Source organism: Colius striatus, chromosome 3 (genome assembly GCF_028858725.1).
Source record: "Colius striatus isolate bColStr4 chromosome 3, bColStr4.1.hap1, whole genome shotgun sequence".
Lineage (NCBI taxonomy): Eukaryota > Metazoa > Chordata > Aves > Coliiformes > Coliidae > Colius > Colius striatus.
Genome location: NC_084761.1, coordinates 87014417 through 87041586, shown reverse-complemented (window position 1 = coordinate 87041586; position 27170 = coordinate 87014417). Strand labels below are relative to the sequence as shown.

Sequence of the window (27170 nt, the reverse complement as noted above, 5' to 3'; positions counted from 1 at the left end):
AGTAATATTTGGGCTGAATTTCCAACTTTTGTGTACATAATGAAGTACTATAGGAAAGCAAATGAGAGAATGAGGGAATAAGGGAGTTAAAATGTCATCCACTGTACCATATAAGACCAGAAATGGGTCTCAGCACTGCTGCAAAGCACAGACTGCATGGAAAGCAAACAAAGAGGAGGAAAAACTGGCATGACAGCCTTGATTTTAGACATGGTGCTTTGTGAATGTATACATTGTTGACTATTAACTTTAAGGTAACACACAGGAACTGTTAAAAGATATATATTTTAAAAAAACTTATTTGTCCTTTGAAGTGAAGAACCTCATTGAATTGAGACTGGCTTTTATTCAGGTCAGTAAAACGTACATCATGACTAAGTGCAGCTAGTTGTGTCTTCTCAAAATAAAAGGCTTGTGTTATTTATTCACTTCTGTGGCATGACAGTATATGATGCTTTATAGGTGATTAAAAAGAACATGCCACTAGAATCTTATCATTTAGTGCAAGAGATAATAAAAAATAAAAGCAGATAAGTACAGGAAGCATGAGGCTTACAGTGGCAAAAGCTCATGAAAATGCTTTCATATACCAATAAAAGCTTTCACTTAGGGCTCACATATGTTTCTTCACTGCGTGTTGCCTGTGTGTCTTGCTGGTTATTTGATTTTTGGTTTTGTTAATGTATTCTGCTCATAGACTTTAGTCCTGATACTGTTTCCCTTGAAGTCTCTGAAAGGAACTCCTAGTGATTTAAACAGTGTTGGATCAATCTCACTAAGCAAGACTGTTGGGATATGGTGATGAAGAAGCTGGCACTTTAAACTTCTTTCAGAAGGAAGTGTTTTCTTAGAATGAATAATGAAGTACCCTGTAATTCTTGTTATTCAAGTACTAGGTATAATATTATGTGCAAAAATAATGCCTGCTTCATCATAACTACCGAATGGAAGGGTTTGCTGTTTTTCCTCTGTTAGCATCCCACTGACGTCTAAGTGTGTATTGTTTGTTCAGAAAAAGGTATTATTTTCCACAGCATTGAGATGATTGTTATGAAGATATGGAATCGTTTTGGGGTTGGTGGGTTTTTTTGTTGTCATTTTTAAAACATATTTTTCTGTCCCCATTAGTAAACTTTTGTGATAAATAGTACTAACTGTGGATAAGTGCATAACTGTATATATCTGACTTGATTCCTATTGATCTCCTTGTCTCAGGGACATTTTGTAGTAGATTCCTGAATACTTAGTATAGAACATTGTTATAATTAGCTTTAAGTCTAGAGGAGTTATAAATAGCTTTTAGTCTAGAGAAGATGAGACTGAAGGGAGATCTTATTAACATTTACAAGTGTCTAAAGGGTGGGTGTCGGGAGGTTGGGACATCCCTTTTTTCTATAGTAGCTAGCAACAAGACAAGGGGTAATGGGATGAAGCTGGAACACAAAAAGTTCCACTTAAACACAAGAAAAAACTATTTCACTGTGAGGGTGAGGGAGCAGTGGCACAGGCTGCCCAGAGGGGTTGTGGAGGCTCCTTCCTTGGAGGTCTTCAAGACCCGCCTGGACATGTTCCTATGCGACCTGATCTGGGTGAACCTGCTTCTGCAGCGGGGTTGGACTAGTTAATCTCTAAAGGTCCTTTCCAACCCCTACCATTCTATGATTCTATGATTTTAAGTATGATTTTTTTTTTAATGTAATGAGGTTTTCGTTACCCTTGTATCACAAGAAAATATCAAACTATTGTGTTTGCACATATTGCTGCTTTAGCACGCCTTTATTGTTAGACTTCCTTCATTGTGCCTTTGTGTCATGTCTATTCACTTTTATCTTTTTCCTGTTTCTGCTAAATACTTTTCAGCAGTATTATAAATTTCTTCTGAGTTTGCATATAATGCTTCTTTATTCTAAAGGGATCTCATAAGCTTTATGTGCATTTAGATTTTTAAAAAAATAAATTGAAAATCCTTTAGACTAACATGCTTTGCCTTGACAAAACACATTCTCAGATGCATAGGGCAAACAGGATCCATTTACTTTACATGCTATAAAATGCGGAGAGAGGAGTATACTTCTTTGATGTTTGTGTCTGAGTAAAGTAAAATGGTCTTAAAACAGGTGTACTTGTGTTTTAAACCTTACACGAAGTAGAGCCACAGAAGTGGAAGAAAACTGTTCCCCTTTCTATGGAGATACTATTTTCTATTAAGTGGATTTAAGGGAGATTTTGTTAACTATTCAAACTTGTAAATATGCAGACAGACAAGTCATGACAGCTGCAGAAATGTCTGACTCTAAAATATTTTTAAAACCCAATTTGTGTCTGTCTTAGCTTTGAGAGCCTTCAAAAATATATCACTGCCATTTTTGTTGATGCTATATACCTAAGAAGCAGGAAACGATGGAAACAGATGTTTAAAGTGTAATGAAATGTATTCACCTGTTTATGTGAGTGCTGCACATGTTTGATGGGTATAACTATTTATTAAACAGCTTGGCCATGTGTTGCCAAGTAGTGGATTAAATTCTAGTAAGTCTGCTTAAGAAGCTCCATGCTCATGAGTATGACATTTAGTCTATTTACACCTTTCCAACTGGGTTAAAATGTCAAAAAGATGTATTTTTGTAATATAAGTATCTCTATTCTTTTTGACATTATTTTCTGCAGCTCATTTTATGTGCATATCTTTCTCTTATATTATCATCATGATGGTATTAATTTGGATGTGCAAATTAGCTCTTCATGATGTTGTCATGTCAGCATCTGGATTCAAGATGTGCAGTTTCATAAGCATCATAGCCTATTGCGTTTCATCAGAGAGTCCCCTTTTCCTAATCTAATTATTCATAAGGAACCTTGGGGATTGTGCTAATGGGCATCTGAAGCTATAAAGAGTAATGAAAACGGTTGTGTTACTGCTCTGCAATTACGTGTATAAAGAATACATTCATATAATTAAATTCAGAATTTTTGCCACTCTTTTTCTCCTTTGTAGTACATTAATTATTTCTCTGAAGTTAAAAATCATACTAATGGCGTTTGAGAGCTTTTTTATGAGAGTTGTAGCATTTATAGTTACAAGCTGGTTTTTGCTTTTAAAGGCCTCCAGCAAATAAGTAGCCAGTTGTAAGAAATTATTTTTATGGATTTTTCATGTTGTGTGTGAAAAGGTGGAGGATATTTCTGACTGAGGCAGAATTGGGATTGCTGGGAAAGTGGGGGGAGGAACATGCTGTGTGTTTCCTGTATAATAAGATGTCCATTGGCTGCTGGTGGTAATGTCTATGTAGCAGTCATTGCAATTTGTAAGTTCAGCGTGACCCTTGGTCTGTGTTCAGTTTTCCGTCTTTGTTCGTTTGGAGTAAGTGTTTTGATGAATGAAGATTAAGCATTTAGATCAACTAGTCAATATGTTTGCTGCTGATAATTCCATATTAGTAAGTGCTGATGATTAGTATCTTTAAGGTCTACTGACAGTCTGATTGAAATCAATGGCAGTTTTGCCTCATTTAGTTCAATGGGAGCAAGAATGAGTCTTTAACTGGCAGAAAATTATAAATACCAATCTCTGTTCATATGTCATTCAATATGAACAAGAGTTTTTATGGTGCTGTCAAGCTGGAAAAAATCCTTTTCTTTTTTGATAACAAAGCTGCATTTAGCTGCAGTAATCCCCAGGTAGCCTGTTAGAGGTGTTCCAGCTTTGTTATTCTCAACAATACAGAATATGGCCACTCGCTGAGACTACTTAAGTAGTTTCTGCTTCTCAAAATAGCTTCAGAGACTGCTGTGCTGCTGAAATTCTGCTGCAGATGCCCTGCATTAACCTAGTTACGTTGAAATTTGTGTAAAAATCAGACTTCATTTTAATGTTATGGAGTATGTGATATTAAATATGTTGTGCAGTTCCATTTTCCATAACACCAGTGACAGCCATGATGTTCCATGTCAATGAAGAGTCCAAGATATTGTGAAAGCATCCTCTATCTTTGATTACACACAATTGGTTAGGATCTTTTCCTATCTTCTGAACTACCTTAACCATAAAAATCACCCTGCCATTTTAAAATTGCTCACCTGTGTAGTAGCCTGCTACAAAACCAAGTGGTAGCTTCATAAAACAACCCTACCAAGATATCCTCTTAGTTTCTCCCCAGGTACCCGCTGGGAGATATGTACTGTGAAGTTTGAATGAGAGTTTAGTAGGTCCAGGTTCTCTCTGACCAAGTGATGGAATATCAGAGGGGAACTGACAGCTTCTCAGTAATAATCATGGTAAAAGCAAAGGAGAGAAGAAAGTGGTGGAAAGTGCACAGAAAGCCCGATCTGTTGGTTACATTTCTAGATTGCTTAGGGCTTTAAAGGTCAAATCCCACACCTTAGATTAGTAATTACTAGGAGACAACCTTTAGAGCAGAGGAATAGCATGCTTTTGGCATTATGTAGCAAGCATCTGCATTCTACATTGCTTCATGCTTTAAAATATTCTTGAAGTACAGCAGTATACTGGTAGGTCATTAATCTGCCTTTACAAAGATACAGTTTTGCCTCCAAGAGAAAAATGATATTCATCTTACTGTCTGTACAAAGTACTTGGGGTCCTTGGTCATGTTGGTGATCTGAAAAGTCAGGTTCACACTGTCAGATTTTATACTCTGATTAAGGATTCTGACTGGCAAATTCTCCAGCCATTTTCTGCAGCTGACCATTGCTGTTCCCATTTGCTCTTGAACAAAAATCACCATTACTTTCACATTCCTTCTAAGCATATTCTCTGAGATAATACACGTGTGAAAATCAGTAAATGAGAAATGAAAACCCTCATTCATACAACCCTTTTTTGTTGATTGATTGATTTGAGGTTTTTCATTTCACAGTGGTACAGTTTGCATTGTTATTTTTAATTTTTTCTCAAGTAAATTCTGTTTTTTCACATTTTTTTGCTTTCCTCTGACTAAAGAGTAAAATCATTAACTCTCTGCTAATGAATTAAATAGTGACCAATTGAAATGACATTCTCATTGGCTATTGGTTGCTTCCTACTCTCCTCGTTAGTTTTACTTATTTGTGTTTTTCTATATAAATAGGAAATTAATTGTTTAGAACAATTTAGAACAATAAAAGATCTGATTTTGTTAGTACATATATTTACTTATCCAAATAATCCAGGTCAGTCGACAGTATTTGTGGATATTTACTTAAAATCATAAATAAGAAAGCCTCTGCTTGAACCTCACTTGTGATGAATCATTGCTTTGCTAGACTTGACTTCTAATAATATTCTTTTATTCTTGCACTTTATATACAAGTTGTTATTTTAGTGGTCCTTAAGTTAAATTTTGTTCTAAGCAAGTAAGGGCATGGTGGGGGGAGTGTGTGGAATTAGCTGCCTAGTTTTCATTGTTAAATGTTTCTGTCTCTCCTTTTAAATCCAGTTTCCACAAACAACTTCAAATCCCTTAGATCAAGAGTACACTCATTTACAAAGATTGTAATTGATTTTTTGGCCCTGTTTTTAGTATTTTGCACTGTAAATGACATCCCAGTAGAGAATAATCATCATACAGATGTTTGAAAGCTCCTTCCTGCCGAGTATGGTAATTGAAGTCTATAAACCGTCATCAGACTGCACATTGTTTCTGATTAGTAGAAGGCAGTTTCTCTTAGCTTTATATAGTTTTACTGGCCTCTTTCCTTCATTATTTTACCAGCTGGCTAGTAAATCTTGTAAGTTACTAAAAAAAAAAGCAAACAGATGAAAAGCGTGAGATTTTTCTGGATGGTTCATAGTGTTTTGCTTTACCAAAACCAGCAGTTTTTGTATGATTTGATGCTGACTTTCTGAAGCTCTCAGTATGCCTTTAGCTCCAGCTGGACAAGTACTAGTGTGGCATCTTTTGAAAGACTCTTGATCTCATGTTATCAGGAGAGACATTAGTGTAACTGTAAATTTTGTCTTCATAATAGGGCCTTTACGACAATGATTCTCTTTTGTCTATTTACTGGAAAATGAACATTTTTAGTGGCTACTTGATGGTTGTATGTTTATGGCAATTTCCCAGGGTATCTTTGGAACACTCAGCAGTTGGGGAATTGGGCAGATTCAAGAACTTTTTCATGTGAAACGAGCTCAAAAATCTGTGCAAAATCACTGCGAAAAGAAGCTTTACTGCCTGTTTCATCTTCCCTGTGTGAGTGTACTTGGTCAAATCTGGAGGTCCTTATTCAAGGACTGGATTGTGCCTCCAAAACTGTACTTCCCTCTGGTACATTAGTTTAGCCTAGTGTTCCTCATGTCTTGCTGCAAGCTCTTTTTGTCTTAAATAATCTGAAAGTTTGTAGACTTTAAAAGAGACACAGAGGAATTTGCAGGCTCTCAGTGCTTTCTTTAGGCATCCATTCTAAACATAAGGGACCTAGCTCTTATTTCAGTCTTCCATGATGAGGCAAGTCTCCCAGTGTTCTATTTATTTATTTATTTTGAGGTGAGTGCCTTGTCTGAATATTCAAGTAACACATCCAAAATTTGTCATGGTGTCTTGCTTTCATGATTTCTTGTTGGTTCCAATTGAATAATTGTCCAGTAATGTAAAGTCCACATTTTGCTTAGAAATTGAGGAGATTCAGGACCACTCACATGAACATCTAATTCACAATAAATTGTTGAGCTGATATATATTCTAAGGCACCGTACTAGGAGGCTGATTTGATCCCCTCCAAATGACGGTATCTTGAGGAAATAACTTTTACAAAATATCTGTGTTTGGGAAGAAAACAATACACAACAACTGTGATCTGGAAAAGGCCTGTAGTTTAATTACAGAACTCCTCCTTACCGATTTCAGTGGAAAGTATACTTAGTACTAACAATATCTTTAATATGATATTGCTTTACACTGGACCCTCCAGTCAGTACAAAGTGTGTTTAGAAGCAAATCTCTTTCTCACATGAAGTAGCTGCTAATTGTGTAAGCTCATACAAGGCTATGAAACAAAAACAAGCACATATTTGATCTAAGGTGATGTTAGTAACAAAGTGCAGTGTCGTGTTACTTTCTGAAGTAAAAAGACTTTATTCGCTACTTTGCTTATAAGTATTGTATCACTTAGGGATAATAATGGGAAATACAAATATTGTAGTAGTGAGTGAGACAGCTTCTTCCAGGGTTAAGAAATGGTATCGGAGTTTGCATCTGTCCCCTTCAGTGCAGTGCCAGGTGTAGTGGCAACAGCAAGCTGGCGCCAGTCCTGGGGAACATGTTATCTCTCTTCACTCAACCAGCCTTTGGCAAATTTTCCAGCATCTACTCTGTGGTTTCAACTTGGGCAAAACTTTCCCCTTAGTATGGCCTTTTGAACAACTAACTGGTGTATTTCTCTACTACTTTGCCTCAGAGAAACCTGTCAACCTCCTTTGCTCCTCATTTGGTATTGAATGGGTCTGTCAATGCTGTTTAATGGAGGATAGTGCAAAGGTATGTTTTGTAGTTAGTTCTGAATGTGATGCTGTGTACTGACAGCAGTGGTGTCTCAGGCACAGCATCACACTAACGTTGCTATATTGGCTCTGTTGCCAATTCTGTCAGTACTGGCTCAGATATTCTTCTGCAGTGCATAAATATGCTCTCATGCAAACAAAGATTGAGAAGCATCTCAACTATATATCCATAATTTATAATTATAGTGGGACTAAAATAGACTTGAGGCTTCAGTTGGCCTCATGCCTCAGAACTTGTATTGCAGCAAAGGCTGCTGTGCTTTGAGAGCACAACAATAATTATTGCAGACTGTGTTTTAACAGCCGTCAATGATTGTAAGGCACATCTTCAAGGATATTGGGAGGGGATTAGTAACCCTGTGCTCCTTTCAAGGCCTTAGATGTCTAAATGTTGTCTGTGTGGGCTGCAAAGTACCACTTTCAAACTATATGGCTCTGGGAGGCATGGCCTTGGGGAAGATGCCTGCAGATTTGTGAGCTATCACCATATGCTTTGAAGCACACACCCCCCCACCCAATCTGGGGACGCTCCTAAGAAAATTCCTCTAGGTCTGTCTTTGTAGAAGACACAGAAATTTGACCTTCTGATGTTTGTTTTTCAAGACTATTTTGGTTTTAACTTTTCAGCTTTAGCAGTGTGCTGAAAGAAGCTATATTTTGCATTTAACCTTTTGATGAAGAAGGAATGATTGTATTTAGTGTTACAATGTGATAGACGTGAAGCTTTGAAGTCCGTGTTCTCCAGTTCTGAACGCAGTGGGAACAATCTGAGTTCCTGCTTGTTATGTTGTATTAATAGACTAGAAAGAGCTTTCAGGGCTAATTACAGGGTTATCTGCATGCTGATACATTCCTTAGAGTAGGAAAAAACTCTGAAATTGCCTGACCAGCAAACAGTTGCTGTTTCAGACACAGTCCGTAGCATTTCTAATATATGCTGATCTCCTCCTGTTATGTAACGGATGCCCTTTGGGAATATTAGAAAACAGGAATGTTTATTCCCTGAGGCTGTTAACAATGCTTGAAGTTTATCAGACACAGACTGGGGAAAGGTGCATTGATTTTTAATGTGTTCTGGTTTTTAAGTAGTTTTTTTTTTTTACTAAGTAATTACAGAAATATAATGCATTTAAACTCCAGGGCAAGTTTATCACTGGGCTTTGCACAGTCCAGCTATTGAGAGTTCAGTCTTTCAGGGTCACAAGTTCCTGAAGTTTCTGGCATAATAGGGTGATTTAACATGGTCTATATTTTAATCACATGAGTAATCTCACTTTTCCTCAGATTTATTGTGTTGGATACATATATAAATATAAAATATAAATATTAAAAAATACTTTGTTCTCTGTGAAGTGAATCTTATGAAATGAGCTTTTAAACTAATGTAAAGTTGTGTAAACCACTAATAAATTCTCCACACATCAACCTTAAAGCAGTAGGCTTTATAGTGAAGCTGATTTTTCTGGTCTTGAAATCATCATATAAATTTGCTAAAGAGCTCTTGATGCAAGCAAGAAGAAATAATTGCATGATCTTTGAGCCTGGCTTTAGTTTACACACTTAAGCCGGCGACACTACCTGGATAATTCTGAAAGGTCACAAACAGCAGTTTTAAAGGATGCTTAAGGTGAATATAATATATTATGATGTATGCAGTCTTCATCAACGAAGTATTAGGCACTCCCAGAAGTCCCAAAATTGTATGATATGACAGACCCAAAGGCAAATTCAGGTTTGTCAGCTAAATTGCCTTTGGAGCCTGCCAAGCAAACAGAGGCTAATGTTAGATGAATATCTACAGGGCATGGCATGGAGCTCTTCTGACAGCCGACAAGTCCTGTGTGTGAACTTAGCTTGCTGGTCCACTACTGGGAGTCACAGAGATGTCCAATGACATATAACTTTGAGCTGTATGTTGCTCATGGTATTTGTATGTGGTCTATTTGGATCCTGTAGTCAAAGTGTCCGATCAGTAGGTTTAAACTCTGCTATCTACCCTCATGTATTAAAACTGAGGAAAACAAATGCAATTTGTTTGCCTCCTGCTAGTTCTACAGGCTCCAGAGCCCTTTGTCCTCTGGGAAACCCCTGCTTCTGTTAGTTGTTTCAGAAAACTATAATATAATTTGACATAGCACAGTGTGAGCATTGTTGGTCTATGTTCTACACTATTGTAGTTGCAGTCACCATGTACATCTGCCTCAGTACTGTGACCAGCTGGCATGGAGGGGCTTGTGCCTATGAGGGTGACATCGCACCATCTCCAAAAAAGCCTGTCAAGGTCCACTCTTAGCAGTTGAACAGTGTGAATCATAGCAGTGCAAAGGCCAAGAAGGTTTTGTAGCTCTCCTTTGTTTACTAGTGCAGATATGACCGTTGTGTCTTTGCTTTCCTTGTCATCACTCTGTGCTTAAAGACTCTGGCTCTAGGCCAGCTCCTAGCTTACAGCCCTTCATGATTTTTAAGATTATATCCCCCCCTGCTTCACTCAAAAGCCTGCTTACTGGAGTTTTTTCTTCCTTGTTGCATGCTATTGTGAGACTTTGTTTCTTAGGGCTCCATCAGTATATCCATTTAACAACATGCATACTCATTTCAACTGAATACAGGAACATTCAAGTCTTTAGACAAATGATTAAGAGCTTTATTAAACAGAAACGTTTTGCTGAACCACAGCCTGGATTATCTATCCCTTAGTATGTGTATAGTCAAAACTACTTCTCTGATCTTGAATAAAAACTCTAGAGGATCTGTTTCATTTCTTCCTTTGTGTAAAATGGGAATGCTAACATTTCCATACTGACTTCCTTGGGTTGCTGGGGGCTTTAATGCCAGGAAAATGCTTTGAACATGGGAACTGCTGTGACAGAATTACCAAGAGCTTTACTTCTGGAATTTAATTGCTTGGTAAGGAGGGGGGGGGAAGTTCTGAATCAGCTGGCAGCAAAATTCTATTGAAGTTTGTATGTAAAGCATGGGAAATATTATTGATTTAAAATCTGATTATTCAGGATTGTATTTTAAATTTTAGATGCATTTTCATTGCCCATTGATAAAAACTAAATTAATAATTTTCCTTTAAAATGATAAATATGGGTGGTATTTTTTTGTCCTTGTTCTATAATAGCCTTTTAGCCAAACTTCATATTTGCTTATTGTAGATCATTGCAATCATTATACACAATTATAACCTGTCAGTGAAAACAAAATTAGTATATTTTGATAATTTATATACTTTCCATTTTTTGTATTTATTTGCTCCAAAATGAGGGTTGAGGTTCAAGGTCTTTCTGTGCTCTCAATAAAACCTGGTTGCCTAGCATTTTTAGCACTTGGCAGCACCATTTCTAATCTGTCTCTTGCTGGCAGCCAGGCTGTGCAGCTCCTGGGTTGGAAGTAACATGGAGCTGAGCAGAAGCTCCCAGCTCAGGCAGGCTGCCTTCTGTAAACCCCACTCTGGAAATTGTAAACACGTCATGTGATGCCCATGACCATTTTTTCCTTTCTGCCCTTCAATACTGTTTGGTAAAAGAGGAGTGGACTGGCACATTTCCTAATTGTGCTGGTGTTTAGAAAGTGGAATATTTCAAGCCTGTTGTTGATTCTTTAGTTTAGATGACTCTCCTCCCACAGCAAGCACAGAAAGAAAAAGAGAGAGAGAGAAGAGAGGGAGAGAAATATTCAGCTTTTTTTTTTCCCCCCAGAAATCTCAGAAGAATAAATTACTGGCATGTGTTACACAGTGTAACCTGTGAAGAAGCTTTGGGGAATGTGAGGTTTAGAAGTTTTCTGTGCATATCTTTATACTAAAATAGAGATTGGTCTGCAGTGTTTTCCTAAGTGTTGCTTCTAAGAATAGGCTATGAGCAGCAATACTGAAGACTTGAAGACTTACTAGTTTAGTGAAGGTGAAAGGCTTTCTGTTTATGAAGTGGAATGGATATTTTAGTCATGTTAGTTAGGCATTCTGCAGAACTAACACTGAAGCTTTGCAATGTCTTACTGATCTAAGCAGGTCACTTTGAACATGAAGAAACAAGTGCATGTAAACAGTAGCCAAAATTTTTATAAATATGTCCTAATTTTCATTTCTACATCACATCTGACAAATGTTCCTTGACCTTATTTACTACTGAAGTAGTGGGAAACTTTCCATTTACCTCAGTGGGTAGAAGGTCAAGTCTCTCTGATCTCTTTTCCTGGAGGTCTTGTGTTCTGGAGGAGGGAGATGGATGCAGAACCTCCAAAATGAGGGCTTTGAACTTTTAAACTAGGAATAAAATTAGGGGAGTCATTTTACAAAGAACTGAATCTCAGTGACTTGTATTCAGTATGGGGTGGTTTTTGCAGAAATCAGATAATGTATTTTACATAATTGTCTCATAGGCAATTTTTTCTCACATTCTATGTGCTCTAATAGTTGAGTGTCGTTTCCTGATTTTCTAATTTGAGAAATAAGGATAGAAATAGGCATTGTGATTAAAAAAACATTGAATACATTTTCCAAGCTCTTAAAATTAAACACATACAAAAATACTGCAGAAAAACTCCAACTCTATTAAAGCTCGAGGCTAGAAGCAGTAAATCACAGAGGTCAGAGGTGCTCATAGATGGAGTGCAAAGTTTGAGATTCTGTTTCAAATAAATTCTCTGTTTGAGTGAGCACTGGATGTATATTCCAATGTTCTAAATGGGTACTTTTCATGGTCCCTGAGGATATAGAAGTGCATGGACCTGTGAAACTCATTGGTATTGTGATGATCTCATCATCAGCCAGGGCTGATGCAGGCCATTGAGGTGTCTACATGTTTAATTTCTAAAGTCCAAAAGTGAGAGATTAAAGATGGAAAAAAGGGAAAGATTTGCTCAAGGCTTGCCAAGATTTAGAATTAGGAATTTTTTTACTTCAATTAATTTTTTTTTACTATTATTTACTATCATCCCCAGCTGAAGTGTTCTTCTTTTAAGCAGCCCTTCAAGAGCTGTTCAGCATTTGACCATGTGGTTTTGGATTTCACATCACGAAGATACTGTTATACTCAGGAAGAAAGGTGATATTTAGCTCGATAAACTTCTTTGTCCTTGCTTGACAGGATTAAATGAGGCTATTTGGATTTTGCCCTTCATGTATTTGTCCTTGCTAGCAACAAAGCCAGGCAAGCTGTTGGTTAGGAAAACAACTACATGAGGCATAGTGGACACACATCTCTGGATTCCATTCTGATATTGATGGATCACCTTGTCTCCGGGATCCCTGCAGCACTTAGATTATTAGCATCTATGTTAAAAGTTTGCTTTGGCCAAAGTGAGCTTCCTGGTGTATTTTGCATTGTCCATACATCTAACATGGAGGAAATGCTTACTGTTTTGCAGCACAAACACCACCGGATTTTAAAGCCATAATATATGAGAGAAAAAAAAGTAAAGCAAAAGATTTGCCAGGGTGACAGATAATCCCAGGGGCAAAGAGAAAGATAGATCCTTCATTTCAAACAACTTTCTTTTCTTCTGCTGTATCATTTCCTTATGCTCTTTCATGCTTTCTTAAGCTCTCATGTGGGTGTATGCTCTCTTATGTGTGCTCTTTTGAGCCCTTTCTCATGCTCTTGCTCTTTTTAACGTGGTCACTTGTTCTCTCTCCATCTCATGCATCATTGCGCTCTGTTTTTCTGTTCTTATATGCCTACCCAACAGTGTACTGGCTTGTATGCTATGTTGTTTTGGTGATTTGGAGAGATGAGCAGGTAGTTTGTGTGCAGGTCAAGAAAGTATCTTGTCTACCAGTAGAGCAGAGTTGGTTTTCTGATATGTTGGCATTTAACATTAATTTTTTGATCCATCTGAGGTGGACAGTATGATGGATGAAATTTTACATTGAGTTTGCTTGAATTCTGACGGGTGGTACCTGGTGTTATACAACCTCTGAGTCCAAGATGGTGAATAACACTGCCCTGAACCAGAATGAATGCATGTTGCAGAGCCTCCTACTTCAAGTAAGAAAGTTTTTCTGTTGTGAAGGGTCACTCTGCCAACTATTTCAGAAAAGGATTCTTGTGACCCTCAAAGCTTTGAAGTTTTGCATACCTTGTTTTCTAGCTATGTGAGGAATCCTTTGAAACTTAAGCTTAAAAAAAAGATAGCAAGCTTTTGTTTTCAATCCATTCCTCTCCCCTCCCCCTTTTATTTTTCTGACCAAGTCTAAACTAAATTCTGTCAATACAGCTTACTGTAACGGCCTTCCATTTTGCACAACGTAGTGTAATACTGATCATCTTTTATCTACCATTTGTCCTTTTGTTTTATGACTCTTTGTTTCAAGCTTCTTTGTTGTTTCTTCCAGATTATGCTCCTCAGGGACTTTTGTATCAGTATGACAGAACATTGCTTGCAGCCATACCAGACTGTGCTGTGATCTTATTGGATTTTGCAAACCAAGGTTAGGCCAGGTCAGAACTTGGTTGAAATAACGTAGGCTACAACACTGCCTGCTAGCCACTGGGAACACATACAACAAAAACCTGACCTAGATGCTGATTCAGGCAGCTCATGTCGACAGTGTTGCCATGCTGATGGTGGTAGATGAGATATAAAGGGGAAGTTCTGACCTGTTCTCACTGGTTGAATTTCATGGGGTTTTTTTTTTTTTTGGAGAAAAGTACCGATGTTAATTCCAGTGTTCTGGCCCATTCCAAATCCTTTAATGCCCTGTCAGGATTACACTGCAATTCAACAGAATATTGTATTCTCTGATCTTCTTTTCCCTGTACTGTGTCATGATGTTGTTTGCCCTCAAAACTTGCTACTGCTGTCAAAAAAGCTGCATTTCTGTGCTGAGTGAAGTATTGTTTTACATTTTCTTTGTTTCCTTATCTTCTGAACCAAAATAAACTATACCCAAGGCCTTCAAACTAAGGGCATCAGAAAGGTGGAAATTATTAGTAAAAGTTAACAGAATACAGAAAAATGATATTTTATTAGAGTTGCTTGAGATTTCTGACCAAAAGGCTGTATGAAGATGAGTAAATATGTTCAGACTTGCTTCACTGAGTGCACACTAGGTAAAAGATGGCATGCAGTTGAACTAGTGTTCTCCTAGTTTATTATATAGGTAAGTATAGGTAAGGGTTCTTAAGGTATTTGGGCCTTTTCATGTTATATAGGAATAAGCTCTTAAAAACCCCTAAAATAAACCTAAAGACTAAAAAGTAAACATGGAAATGTGACAGTGTAAAATAAAGACTCAAATTAATTAATGCCCCCCTGCTAGAGAGTTTGTTTGCCTGCATCCGTGTTAGAACAATGCTCATGAAGTTGAAGGAAGAGCAGTACAGTCAGCTAGAAATATCTTGATAGACACAGATATGTATTGATAGACTTAGGTTTATTAGGAAAGGTGAAAATAGCTACCTGAGCAGCAGCTCTTGGGTACAATAAAGCCATTAACCACATTTAGAGTGTAAACTATGAAGCTGGAGAGGAATTAGGTACAAAAATGAGGTACAAAAAGGGTGAGACAACTAGGAGTCAGGGAATGTAATACTTCAGACTGGATCAGGAAGAACTTATCAGTTTGAGCTGTAATGTCATGTCTTTGTGTGAACATGGTAAAACTGGTCTGGGGAATGAAGTCAGTAATGCATCATACCTGCTAGACAATTTGCTGTGGCAGGAGGTGGGACAGATGACCTGGTGTATACTCTCCTGGAGTATTTTCATCGCTTGAAGGTTTTCAATTTGTTTTTCTCAGTCAATTCCTATATTTCAAGTGTCCAAGTTGTGCTTCTTAACTGAGTGAAAATGTTAAGCATTGAGGCTTTTAAATCCAAGTTTACACAGGTTTCTGCATAGACAAAACGTGGAACTTAAAAACTGAGTAGGAAGATTAATAATGGATAAAAGATGGTATTTGGAATCTGATTGGAAACATTTGCCCATTGGCATTGAGGTTGCCCATAATTGCTCTTAAAAGGTAAATTAACTCTGCCACTGATAATCCTAATAATGACTGCAAAGCTTAGCACTGCCAGCAGAGATATGGAAGGTGTAGTGCGGAAGAAGGCTGGGAGGCGTCTTTCATGTCTGCCATCCCTTGCCAAGAGCTTACTGTACATGTAAATTCATCAGCTCTTCCATTGTGGAGCATTTATGTATCCTGGATAAGGGTGAAAGCTGGTACTTAATTGCTCTGTACGCTGAGGGGGCCATTCTCCAATGGAAGAATCTGTGGGGTGGGATTGTAGTGCCTGATGTTGCTAGAGCATTAATAAATATGTAGGGTATGTTCTGCAGAAGGTTATGAAGAGCTTTGTTGATTGATTCTTTTCTTACCTCCTCTGTCTTGGGAAGAGCCAGCCTGGCTAATCTTTTTTTTATGAAAACAGCATGACTAATGTTTGCCTGCTGAACAAATATGCTGGATAAGGTTTTGGGGTTTTTTTCTAAGACTGTTGTTTTCAGCTCTTACAGGATCAATAGAAGTGATTTTCCAATTCAGGGATAATTTTTTTTCCAACAAACTACATGCTTCTAAGGTCAAAATATTGGACCTACTCTTTTTCAGAACAAGTTAATTTAAAAATAATAGGTAGTTTTCAGTTCAGAATTAGTTTTTCTAATAGAAAGGAGGGATGCATCTGAAACAAAAACCTTGAGAGAGAGAGAACTTTTCCCCAGAACAACGTCATTACACATTGACCACGGGTACTTAATTTTTCAGTTGCTTTTCTTTAAACAATAGTCACTTAACTGCACACAATATTTTAATAACAAATGCAATATAATAACAAAATGCAGAACTGTTTTATTATAACCCTGGTTCAGTTACTATTGAAATCTGTGCAAATATTCTTGTGCACTTTACTAAGCATTGGCTAATGCCTGCTGTAAACTGCAATATAATATTTTGTGACTATTATGGCCATAAAGAAAAGACTTTCATGCCATTGTGAAAGTACTCCAGACCAATATCAAGTTTATTCACACATGTAAGTTCAAATGCTATTAATTCCTTTTGCACAGTTATTTAGAATCACAGAATCATTATGGTTGTAAAGGACCTTTAAGATTAAGTCCAACCACTAACCTCACACTGCCAAGACTACCACTAAACTAAACCACATCCCTCAGCACCTCATCTGTGCATCTTTTGAATATCTCTAGGGACGATGACTCTACCACCTCCCTGGGCAGCCCATTTCAATGCTTAATAACTCTCTCAGTGAAAAAGTTCTTCCTAATCATCTGGGAAGGAAAAGCACCATGCACCAGTACAGGCTGGGGATTGACCCGCTGGAGAGCAGCTCTACTGAGAGAGACCTGGGAGTCCTGATAATAAACTAACCATGAGTCATCAATGTGCCCTCGTGGCCAAGAAGGCCAGTGGCATCCTGGGATGCATCCAGAAGAGTGTAGCCGGCAGGTCGAGGGAGGTTCTGCTCCCCCTCTACTCTGCCCTGGTGAGGCCTCATCTGGAGTCTTGTGTCCAGTTCTGGACTCCTCAGCTCAAGAGGGACAGAGAGCTGCTGGAGAGAGTCCAGGGCAAGGCCATCAAGATGACCAGAGGACTGGAGCATCTTCCTTGTAAAAAGAGGCTGCAGGAACTGGGGCTGATCAGCCTGGAGAAGAAGAGACTGAGAGGGAAATCTTACTAACATTTACAAATATCTAATTGATGGATGTCAGGAGGTTGGGGCATCTCTTTTTTCTATGGTATGTAGCAACAGGAGAAGGGCTAATGGGATGAAGCTTGAACACAAAAGCTTCTATTTAAACATAAGGAAAAACTATTTTACTGTGACTGTGAAGGAAGCCTGGCACAGGCTGCCTAGGGAGAGTGTGGAGTCTCCTTCCTTGGAGGTCTTCAAGACCCTCCTGGACATGTTCTATGCGACCTGATCTAGGTTGACCTGCTTGAGCAGGGAGATTGGACTAGATGATCTCTAAAGGTCCCTTCTAACTTCTACCATACTATGATTTTAATCTCTAATCTAAACCTCCCCAGGTGCAACTTGAGCCCATTTCCTCATGTCATATGACTGGAGAGATGGACTCGTGCCTCATTACAACCACCTTTCAGGCAGTTGTAGAGAGCGATCATGTCTCCCCTCAGCTTCCTCTTCCTTAGGCTAAATACCCCCAGCTTCCTCAACCACTCCTCATAAGAAGGGTTTTCCTGACCCTTCAGCAGCTTTATTGCCTGTCTCTGGATGCACTCCAGCCCCTCAGTCTTCTTGTAGTGAGGGGCCCAGAACTGAACACAGTATTTGAGATGTGGCCTCACCAGTGCTGAGTACAGGGGTACAATCACCTCCTTAGTCCTGCTGGTCACACTATTTTCTATACAAGCCAAGATGCCATTGGCCCTCTTGGTCACCTGGGCACACTGCTGGCTCATGTTTAGCTGGCTGCTGATTAACACCTCCAGCTCCTTTTGTGCCAGACAGCTTTCCAACCACCCTGCCCTAAGCCTGTAGCATTGAATGGGGTTGTTGTGGCCCATATGCAGGTCCTGTCACTTAACTTTGTTGAACCTCATGTGATTGGCCTCAGCTCATTGATCCAGCCTGTAAAAAGAAAAAGAAAAGTATTTTATCTGATTCTTTTGTGACCTGTTGAAAAAAAATATGTATACTTTATACACATGCCTACTTAGACACACAAATACATATTTTAATAGATACTACATTCCTCTTCTCTGCATTTACCATTCTCTCCAATCGCGGACTTTATAATCTGTACTCTTAAAAGACTGTCAGTAAGTGAATTTGACAGTTCTGCCTGTGTGGTTGGGATAAGATGCAGCCTTTAAATATCATGCAGATGTCATTTTATAAGGAGGAACTTACCCCTACTATCAGTATGACTTTTGCAGGATAAAAACAAAATAGCCAAGAAATGTTCATCCTCTGGAAGGACTAGAAATGAACTTTACGTACCTGAAAAGTTGGTTAGATTTTTTGATTAAAAAAATCCCATGCTGTTTTTTACATCAAACCCAACCCATCCCAAGTCCCAGAGCATCATCAACCCCGAGTCTTCCTACTCTGTAATAAGACTAGGGATTTGGCGGTTATTACCTATAGAATACATATTCTGTGAAAGACAACATAAAAGCCAAATGCCACTGACGTTGAGAAGCTTTGGTTTCATACTCCAAATATTAAGTTATCATGTTGCACAGGGCCACCAAGATGATCAAGGGGCTAGAGCATCTTCCTTATAAGGAAAGGCTGTGGGATCTGGGGCTGTTTAGTCTAGAGGAGACCGAGGGGGGATCTCTAATATTATTTACAAATATCTAAAGGGTGGGTGTCAGGAGGTTGGGACATCCCTTTTTTCTATTGTATTTAGCAACAGGACAAAGGGTAATGGGATGAAGCTGGAACACAAAAAGCTTCATTTAAACATAAGAAAAAAAATATTTCCCTGTAAGGGAAGCCTGGCACAGGCTGCCCAGGGAAAGTGTGGAATCTCCTTCTCTGGAGGTCTTCAAGACCTGCCTGGACGTGTTCCTGTGTGACCTCATCTAGATAGACCTACTTGAGCAGGGGATTGGACTAGATGATCTCTAAAGGTCCCTTCCAATCCCTACCATTCTATGTTCCATTTTTCTCAAAGTCTACACATCCATAGTTTTATTCAGCAAATTCAGAAAAATATATGCTTTATGTTCTCTCTTTCTCTTTTACATATGTAGTGCATGGGGAAAAATGAGGAAGTTTGGTTTGTTTGGTTTAGTTGTTCTTTTTTTTAGACAGAACTGTTTGATTGTGAAGAATGTTTTTAAAAATGAAAATATATTTTTCTTTACCATGATTAGGGTAAAATTTTCTTTTTTTGGATGGTTTATCATGTTCCAATAAGAATCTGGCTTTTGGATGGCTGCGTTGCTGACAAGAGCTACTGGCAGTAGCCACATTCTAACCCTCAACTGCTCATTTATTAAATGAATAATAGGAACAGATGTTTTCAATTCATAAAATGTATCAAGTAAATGGTACATCCACTTTTTATTCCAATTCCTTTGAATTTTGGTGAACTCATTTGCGACTAGGTTTTCAAAAGAACCTATCCCACTGTCGCCTCATTGTTCTCAGTATAAACTGATGGATGATGAACATGTTTGAAAACCGCAACTTTTTTGTGCCTAAAGGGGAGCTGCTAACTACCAATGCTTCTGCAAATCTGGCCCACGTTTCTGATGAGTGAATACTGATCATTATAGAGGATTCATACATGCAATCTCTGAGTATTACCCTGCATTCGTCTGTGATTGTATATACGATGGCTTCTTAATTTACTATTGCACTAGGCATTTTAATTTAAATTATGCTAATAGTGTAGGATTAACTGGGGATTATGATTCCACATTTCCTGTCATACAAACGGAAGAATCATTTCTTTTGCTCCTGCAGTCTCTTTCTCCCTTCTCATCCTGATGTATAGTAATTTGTACTCAAGACTGGCCCCGGGTTTTGACAAGATTTCTTGTTTAAGCTGATACAATTGCTTAGGGGAAGGGAGTTGTTGAAAATTAGAAAGAGACTGGGATCTTTTTATCTTCTGATGCCACATTTTTATAGTGCTGAAATGATTTATGGAAAATGATGACTTGGATGGGCTCTTGCCAGCATTGCACAGCAAGCAGTTGTGGTTTTGCCTTCATTCCTCTGGGGCAGAAGGGGCAACATGTACTTTGCTTTAACCCTCTTGACTCAAACACATATTTGAGAAAATTATTGCTAGGGGTTATACTAAATCTCTCATAAAGAGTGAAGAATAAATAACACATATTATTAGGACTGAGAAGTCGTTCCTTGCTAGAGGAAATAGCACGAGACCAATGCTGTTGCTGTCTCCAGTAACTAAAAAAAGCTTTGTAGCAGCCTGAGATTGATTTTCTTGGAGCATAATCTCTCCAGAGATCTCCTCCACTCCCAAACTGCAGATGTGTTGGCAACCCAAATTTGCCTTGTTATGTTTGCACTTGTTTCATTGTGTAGCAACCTCAGATTGTAATGGCATGCAGCCTGTTTGCATTAGTGACTTGCTATTAAATTCATCTGTATTCTTTCAAATCCCTCATTTGTTGCATTTTTTGTGGAGTGTTTGATATTTCTAATGGCTTTGTGTTGTAGTAGCAGTCTAAAAATTACCTTTTTTCTCTTTTTCCTTGCAGCTGATATTATTTCTACAGTTGAGTTCAACCACACTGGAGAACTGCTGGCTACTGGTGACAAGGGGGGTCGGGTTGTTATATTCCAAAGGGAACCTGAGGTATGTGAGTTACCAACATAGTCCTTTATAGCTTGCTAAGACCAGGCTTTCTTTCTAATGCTTTAATTGGATGTAGCTAACAAACTTGTTTATAATCTCAAGAGTCGGTAAAACACAATGTAACTTCTTCGGAGAGGAAGTGAAAGAGGGTAAGGATATTTTACTTAGAAGTTTACTGTCCCAAACAAAAATGCTTCAAAGCTCAAAAATTCTAAGCTAAGGAAAATGGAAGTGGTTTTTGTTTTGCTTCTACATTGGTTTAATAGATTTTTCATGTTTGATGGAAGTATTCTATCTATAACAATGCCTTTGCTGTGATATTTTTATATTTCACTTTTAAATCAGTCCATTTGCAGTATCTTTTGTAGAAAACTTTCTGAATAAGTGACATTTATTCAAAAATTCTGCTGTTTATTGAATGTCGCTTCAATGCCTACAGGAAATTTCATTCCTTTAGAAACCAATCTATCAATATCATGTTTTAAATGATAGATTAAATTACACTTTCAATATTTTTATATATATAAGGCTGCTTATATACCTTTCCTAAGAGATGGAGATATATTGCAGTCATAAACCACATGTTTTTGTGTTTTTATTCTCCAGAGTAAAAATGAGCCTTACAATCAGGGGGAGTACAATGTTTACAGCACTTTCCAGAGCCATGAACCTGAATTTGATTATTTGAAGAGCTTGGAGATAGAAGAAAAAATAAACAAGATCAAGTGGTTACCACAGCAAAATGCAGCTCACTCACTTTTATCAACAAATGGTAAGATAGATAGGACATATCAGCATTTTGCTCCGGTGCATTTTAGTGTTGACTGCATTTACTTATTTATTTTATTCTACTGCTTTAGTAAGTTTCTCATTCAGAGTTTACCAAGACTGTCACACTGACTCTGAGACACATTTGTTGTGTATTTTGTTCAGTCATAGAGTTTTTCCTATTGCCTATCCATGGACATTTAGAGAACTACCCACTTTTGCTATTAACTTGCAGTGCTATCCTGAAATAAACTTTGTGACAAAGGCATCACCTTACTCAGCAGCTGTGTTTCACTGGACATTTAGAATTTTGCCTGCTGTATTTGTCATAACTTTTATTCTTTGTAGATGTTTAAATGAATGTAGGTGAGAGAGATGAATTTCTTTTTCTTTTTGTTCGTTATTATCAGAATGGTTTCTTTAAGTTCTAAAGAGTTACACAAATAGTTAGAAGGCAGTAGGAATATTAATAAGATATTACTACTGAGTCATTTTTCTAACATATTTAAGGCCTATAGATAAAAAAAAAGCATTATTATTGTGAAGAGATAGTATGCAGATGTGACATAAGGGGGAAAAAAAAATTAATGGAGCCTAACATGCCCAGGTGTCATTTAGGAAACATCTGGACACCAATAGCTATTACTACTGGTGATGCATGAGACAAAAATATCCACTTGTAAATCTTAGATGTCATTGTAATCAGAAAAGGATTTTTCCTTGACCATAGTTGAGAATTACTGATTAAAAAAAAAAATACGAGAGAAGAAAATCTCACCTTTGGGAATTGATGCTTTAGGACAAAGTGGTTACTTCGAGTTAAAATTTATAGGAATGAATAGCGCTTACATTAAATTACCTCAGATAGAAAAATATTTTATGTTTTGTAGTCTGTTTTCCTTAGAGTTATCTTTTGACTTTTAAGGGGCACTCTTGCAATGTTTGAAATGAAACATATCTGTTATAGCTAGGTGCTTTATGCTGATTTAATGATTAGTCAGCTAATTAGGAAGTTTGGGAATTTTCTTCTGCACTTCCTCTTTGGTCAAAATACTCCTACTTCAGATCTCTTTGACTAAGACCAGTTTCTACCACATGCATGGAACAAAAGCAGATTACGAAAAGTAAACCTCTCTTTTCATTTGTTGATTTTGGAAATGTTGAGGAATACAGCTGAGTCCTAAGATACTCTACTTTTATAGTTGGCCTGATAGACCTCAGTTTTCTATTTTATATTAATATGGGAGGGGAGAAAGGAAGAAATAATCAGTCATAGTGTGACTATGGGCTAATCCAGTTGTAGTTAACATTGAGCAAACCTAGGACCTGGCAAAATGCTTTGGCATCAGTTTTTCTCCCATGTCTGCATCCCAGCAAACTTCATGGTTAGAGAACAGCAGTGGCTCTGAATTACCAACATTTTTGAGTGCCAAGGAGGATTCCTAGACTCCTGGCACAGCAGGGTTAAAGTCTGAAGATTCACCTCTTGGCATAGTTTTAAGTTGGTTTTAACTCTAGAGTACAGAAGGTCCATGTTGAATTCTTCACTGTCTTACAGATTACCTCTGAGAAACCATTGACAATGCATATCAATTCTCTGCCTGTAAAAAGGAATAAGAGTATTTTCCCTGACATGTAGAGAATGAAGAAGTTACCTGTCATACATGCTTATATTGGGCAGATCATAGAAGCATCTTGAGTGTTGATTACTTAATAATTTCTGAGCATGTTATTTTAATGCAATTTTTGATATTTTGTCCCCTGGTAGTTTAGGATCTAAAGCTCAGTTTCAGTCAGAAAAATGAGAACTATGGAACAGCATCCTTTCTTTCCACAGGCACAGATGGACAGTGTCTGTCGAATTTGCTGAAAGTAGCATCTTTGTGTTAGGGAACATCAGGGGAGAATCCATCTAAGTCTCACCCTCAGTATATCTGACTTAGAGGTTTGCACCTGCCCAAATCTCTTTCTGTGCTTCTAAGGAGAACTTGTATCTGAGGCTGTTTCTGCACAGGCCATCTCTCTTGGAAGGGGATTTTGGTTCCTTTCGAGTTCACGTTACCAACAAGTCATCAGTTAAACTTCAGTTGCAGCATCCTAATTAATAGAAGCAGAAGGAAACCACCAAGGCTTTTGAATCCCACTGTGGATTTGCAGGGCTTGCAGTTTGCAAATTTCTGATTTGTTCTATAAACTGAACTGATTTTGTAGTACAATAATAAATCATTAGGATGCATTGATATCTTTTATACCATTTGCAATGTGAGCTATGTTGAGTAGATCAGAATTTGGCCCACACAGACCCTTTCATCTAACAATTTCAGACTGCTTACCAGACATCAATTAATTAAAACTTCACAACACCCTTGAGGCTGAATGAGTACTGAACCTCACACATATTTTGCAAAATATAGGCATGCTTAGAATTTCTAGGGATTTTTTTTTAAAGTTCAGAGGCACGTGAAGGAGAGGAAAAGCAATACGTGATACCCTTAACGACTAATAAACCACTTTTTCTCAGGAGAAAGATAGGTTTGTCAATAGCTCTCAGGACTAACAGTGGAAAATGGTTTGTGTTCTTTCTTATAATTCATTTTACAATTGCTGTGTTTTTAAATTTTAGAATAAACACAAATGTACTATTTACATGTAAGAAAAATCCGAAGTGCGTGACATAGCCTCTTAAGTATTTTTAGTTGTTAATTAACGTGACCAACACAAATGAAACTTATTGAATATTTAAATGGAGCTTTTTAGTTGCAGATCGAACTAACCTCTTGTTCTGAGGATTGATCAATTGTAATATTTTTGTTACTTGAAAATTAGCATATCAATATTGTTAGGAGATGCATAATAGTAAGAATGCTTAGAGTAGTGGAGGGATTGATTTTTGAAACAAAAAAGGTCAAAATTAAAGTTGCTGTAGAAATGCAATGTGATTCATGTATTCATATATCCTGCCTTTAAAATTATTTGTACTAGAATTTGAAGGAAGTATTTGAATCAAGCACACTGGCGAAAGAATTATGCTCTGCCGTGTACTTGGAAAAAGAAGGGTAAAGGACGAAAGTGGGATAAAATCAGAAATGATGCAAGAACAAAGGTTAATAAAATCTGTGGTGGTAGCTTAAGTGCAGAAGTTTTGGAAAGGCTCTGGCTGCTCCATGAACAGATGAGTGGAACAACTGTTAGAAGCTTGGGGAAATTTTTTTTTCCAGAAGAGTTGGTGTTGATTTTTCAGACTGAGTGAGAGGGTTGGCAAGTTGTGTGCACAACTACAGTGGGAGTGGACAATTAATGCTGGGAAATCTTGCAGCTTCAGTCACTACAAAAACAAGGACAAATTCGATCTGAAATGTTTAAAATTTCAATTTGTTGTCTTCAGGGTCTCTTTGCTAAACAAGAGACGTCCCATCCTTATTCTATCATCATGTGCCTCACACGATGAAAAAGGGAGAGTTCAGATTTAATTCCGTTGCATGTAAGATGAATATATTTTCCTTACCACTTCTCTCCCTTACCCTTACATCATTCTCTCTTTTTTTTTTCCTTCCCCCACCCCAAATTTCTTAGCTACTTTTCCTTAAGAGGGAGAGGGTCTCATTTTTCACACAGCTTTTCATTTTTCACAGCTCCTGTTGTTACACCAATACACTGCTGCCCATTCTCACAATGAACCAGGCAGGTTTCATTGGTATATCTGTCTACTCCATGCTCTTCTTCTGCTGTTTATAAGTAACCTAGCAAACAATAGCATGATTATTTCCTTGCAAAGTCAGATTGTCAAACTGAGCTTCAGCATTGAGCATTGAGTGGTTTTGGTCTGTTCCACCTGCAAACTGCCAAGGTGAATATGAGAGTGGCATGTGCTCTACATGGTCTGTCAGCTGCCAGGAGCCTGTCACTCAATTTGATGGTATGAGATTTGCTTTATGAGTATTTTTTCTTCTGATTAAATTTTCTGGATGTGCAAAACTAAGTGACTCAAACTGTTTCAGCACAGGACTTGTCTAAACCAGAGTGTAGAAATTTAAGGAATATGTTGTGAAAGGTGAGTAACTACATTCTAAATTCCTATGCTGATAGTTGTCTTTTCTTTTAAAGATAAAACAATCAAGTTATGGAAAATTACTGAAAGAGATAAGAGGCCAGAGGGGTACAACTTAAAAGATGAAGAGGGAAAACTTAAAGATCTTTCTACGGTAACATCGCTGCAGGTAAGCTGTTGTCTTAGTCCAAAATCCTTTTGTTTCTGTATGAAGAAGGAAGTCATGGGTGCTCACTCAGTAGGAGATTTCAGTATGTACTTAATGCTAAGCATATATATGATTACCCTCATTGAACTTTTAACTGACTGATCATGGTCTTGAATCTGTCACACATATTTGAGTCATAAATACTTTATGATGTAGTGACCAACACAAATATGTTTAACGCATTTATGTCAGTTTTACTCTTCCTGAAATTGGTGTGCTGGAATTGTTATACTTGTAATTAATATTAAACAGTGTTCTCGACTTATTCACGGCAACTGAGTTAAAGACAGTGCACCAAATTTCAGTGGTATAAAACTATTATCTCCTATCTGAAGAGAGAGATTTGCAGTAGTCTGTGCTCCAGTGAACATAAGGTTCTGCATTGCTCCACAGATGCAGTCATGGAACTCATATAAGTGGATATGATAACATAATAGGGTCTTTTGTCCTCAGACTTTGATGGCTGAATTCAGTCCAGATGTTTTGGCAAAATAAGTGGCTAAAGGTTAGAACTGGATAGGTATGTTGTAAAAACGCTAGTATTTATTTATTTATTGCTAAAAACAAACAACCTCTACCTCCAAAACCAGCCGATATTGTCTGGTGTGAAAAAAAGCCTTCAGAGTGTAAGGATGACTATATTAATGGAATATTTATCTATTCTATGTGATTTTAGCAAAGGAAACCATTCCAGATTGCTTACAGTCTGAGAATTCAAAGGCTGGGCAAACCATTGATTTGTTCTTTTAGTAGCAAGCTAAGCTCAAAGCTTTAACTCTTCTGTGTTCCTCTTTAAACTGTCTTGTGGATTGATATATTATAGATTGTTCCTGTTGCACGTTCAATAACATTGAGTAGTCCCAATCATGGAACACAGCTTTACAGTGCTCAATGCTTTACCAAGAAGGAGTAAATTGACAGTGTCCTGTTTATTGAAGCATGACACTGAAATGACAAAGGGAAATATCAAGAGCACAATGATGAGTGATAGTTTGTGGTCTTGGCTTTTCAGGAGTATGTATATATGTCAAGTATGTCAATACATGTTGGCTTTGTTTTCCAAGACTTCATTTATTATGTGTTGCTGTTATAACCTTTTCACCACTTGACTTTTTTGAAAGAGAGACATCAAGAGAGACTAAAGAAATACTGGTATTTACAGCTAACAGCAACTCTTTAGTGAAAGCAAAATACTAGGACTTCGCTGCTTGTCAGACCCAGAGCTTCCTGCATATGTGGGACAGCAGCTCCTGCTGTGGAACTGACCTGTTCTGTGGCAGCTGCCAGTACCTGCCTTCCCACTGTGCAGGCTTTCCATCAGCTCTGCTCACCTCTCCGTGACTCTTCTGTCTCTTGCTTCTTCCTTGTCAGGG

General features: G+C 37.8%; 1 protein-coding gene across 3 annotated transcripts in view; it reads left to right on the top strand.

The window, feature by feature from the left end:
• The window catches only part of PPP2R2C (protein phosphatase 2 regulatory subunit Bgamma), a 205085-nt gene that overhangs the window by 127033 nt on the left and 50882 nt on the right, over positions 1-27170 (top strand). For all 3 annotated transcript variants that reach the window (XM_061992350.1, XM_061992351.1, XM_061992352.1), the window contains 3 exons: positions 20676-20773; positions 21380-21545; positions 25646-25758. In XM_061992350.1, the coding sequence (XP_061848334.1) occupies positions 20676-20773; positions 21380-21545; positions 25646-25758 (377 nt within the window). The remainder of the gene's footprint in view (positions 1-20675; positions 20774-21379; positions 21546-25645; positions 25759-27170) is intronic.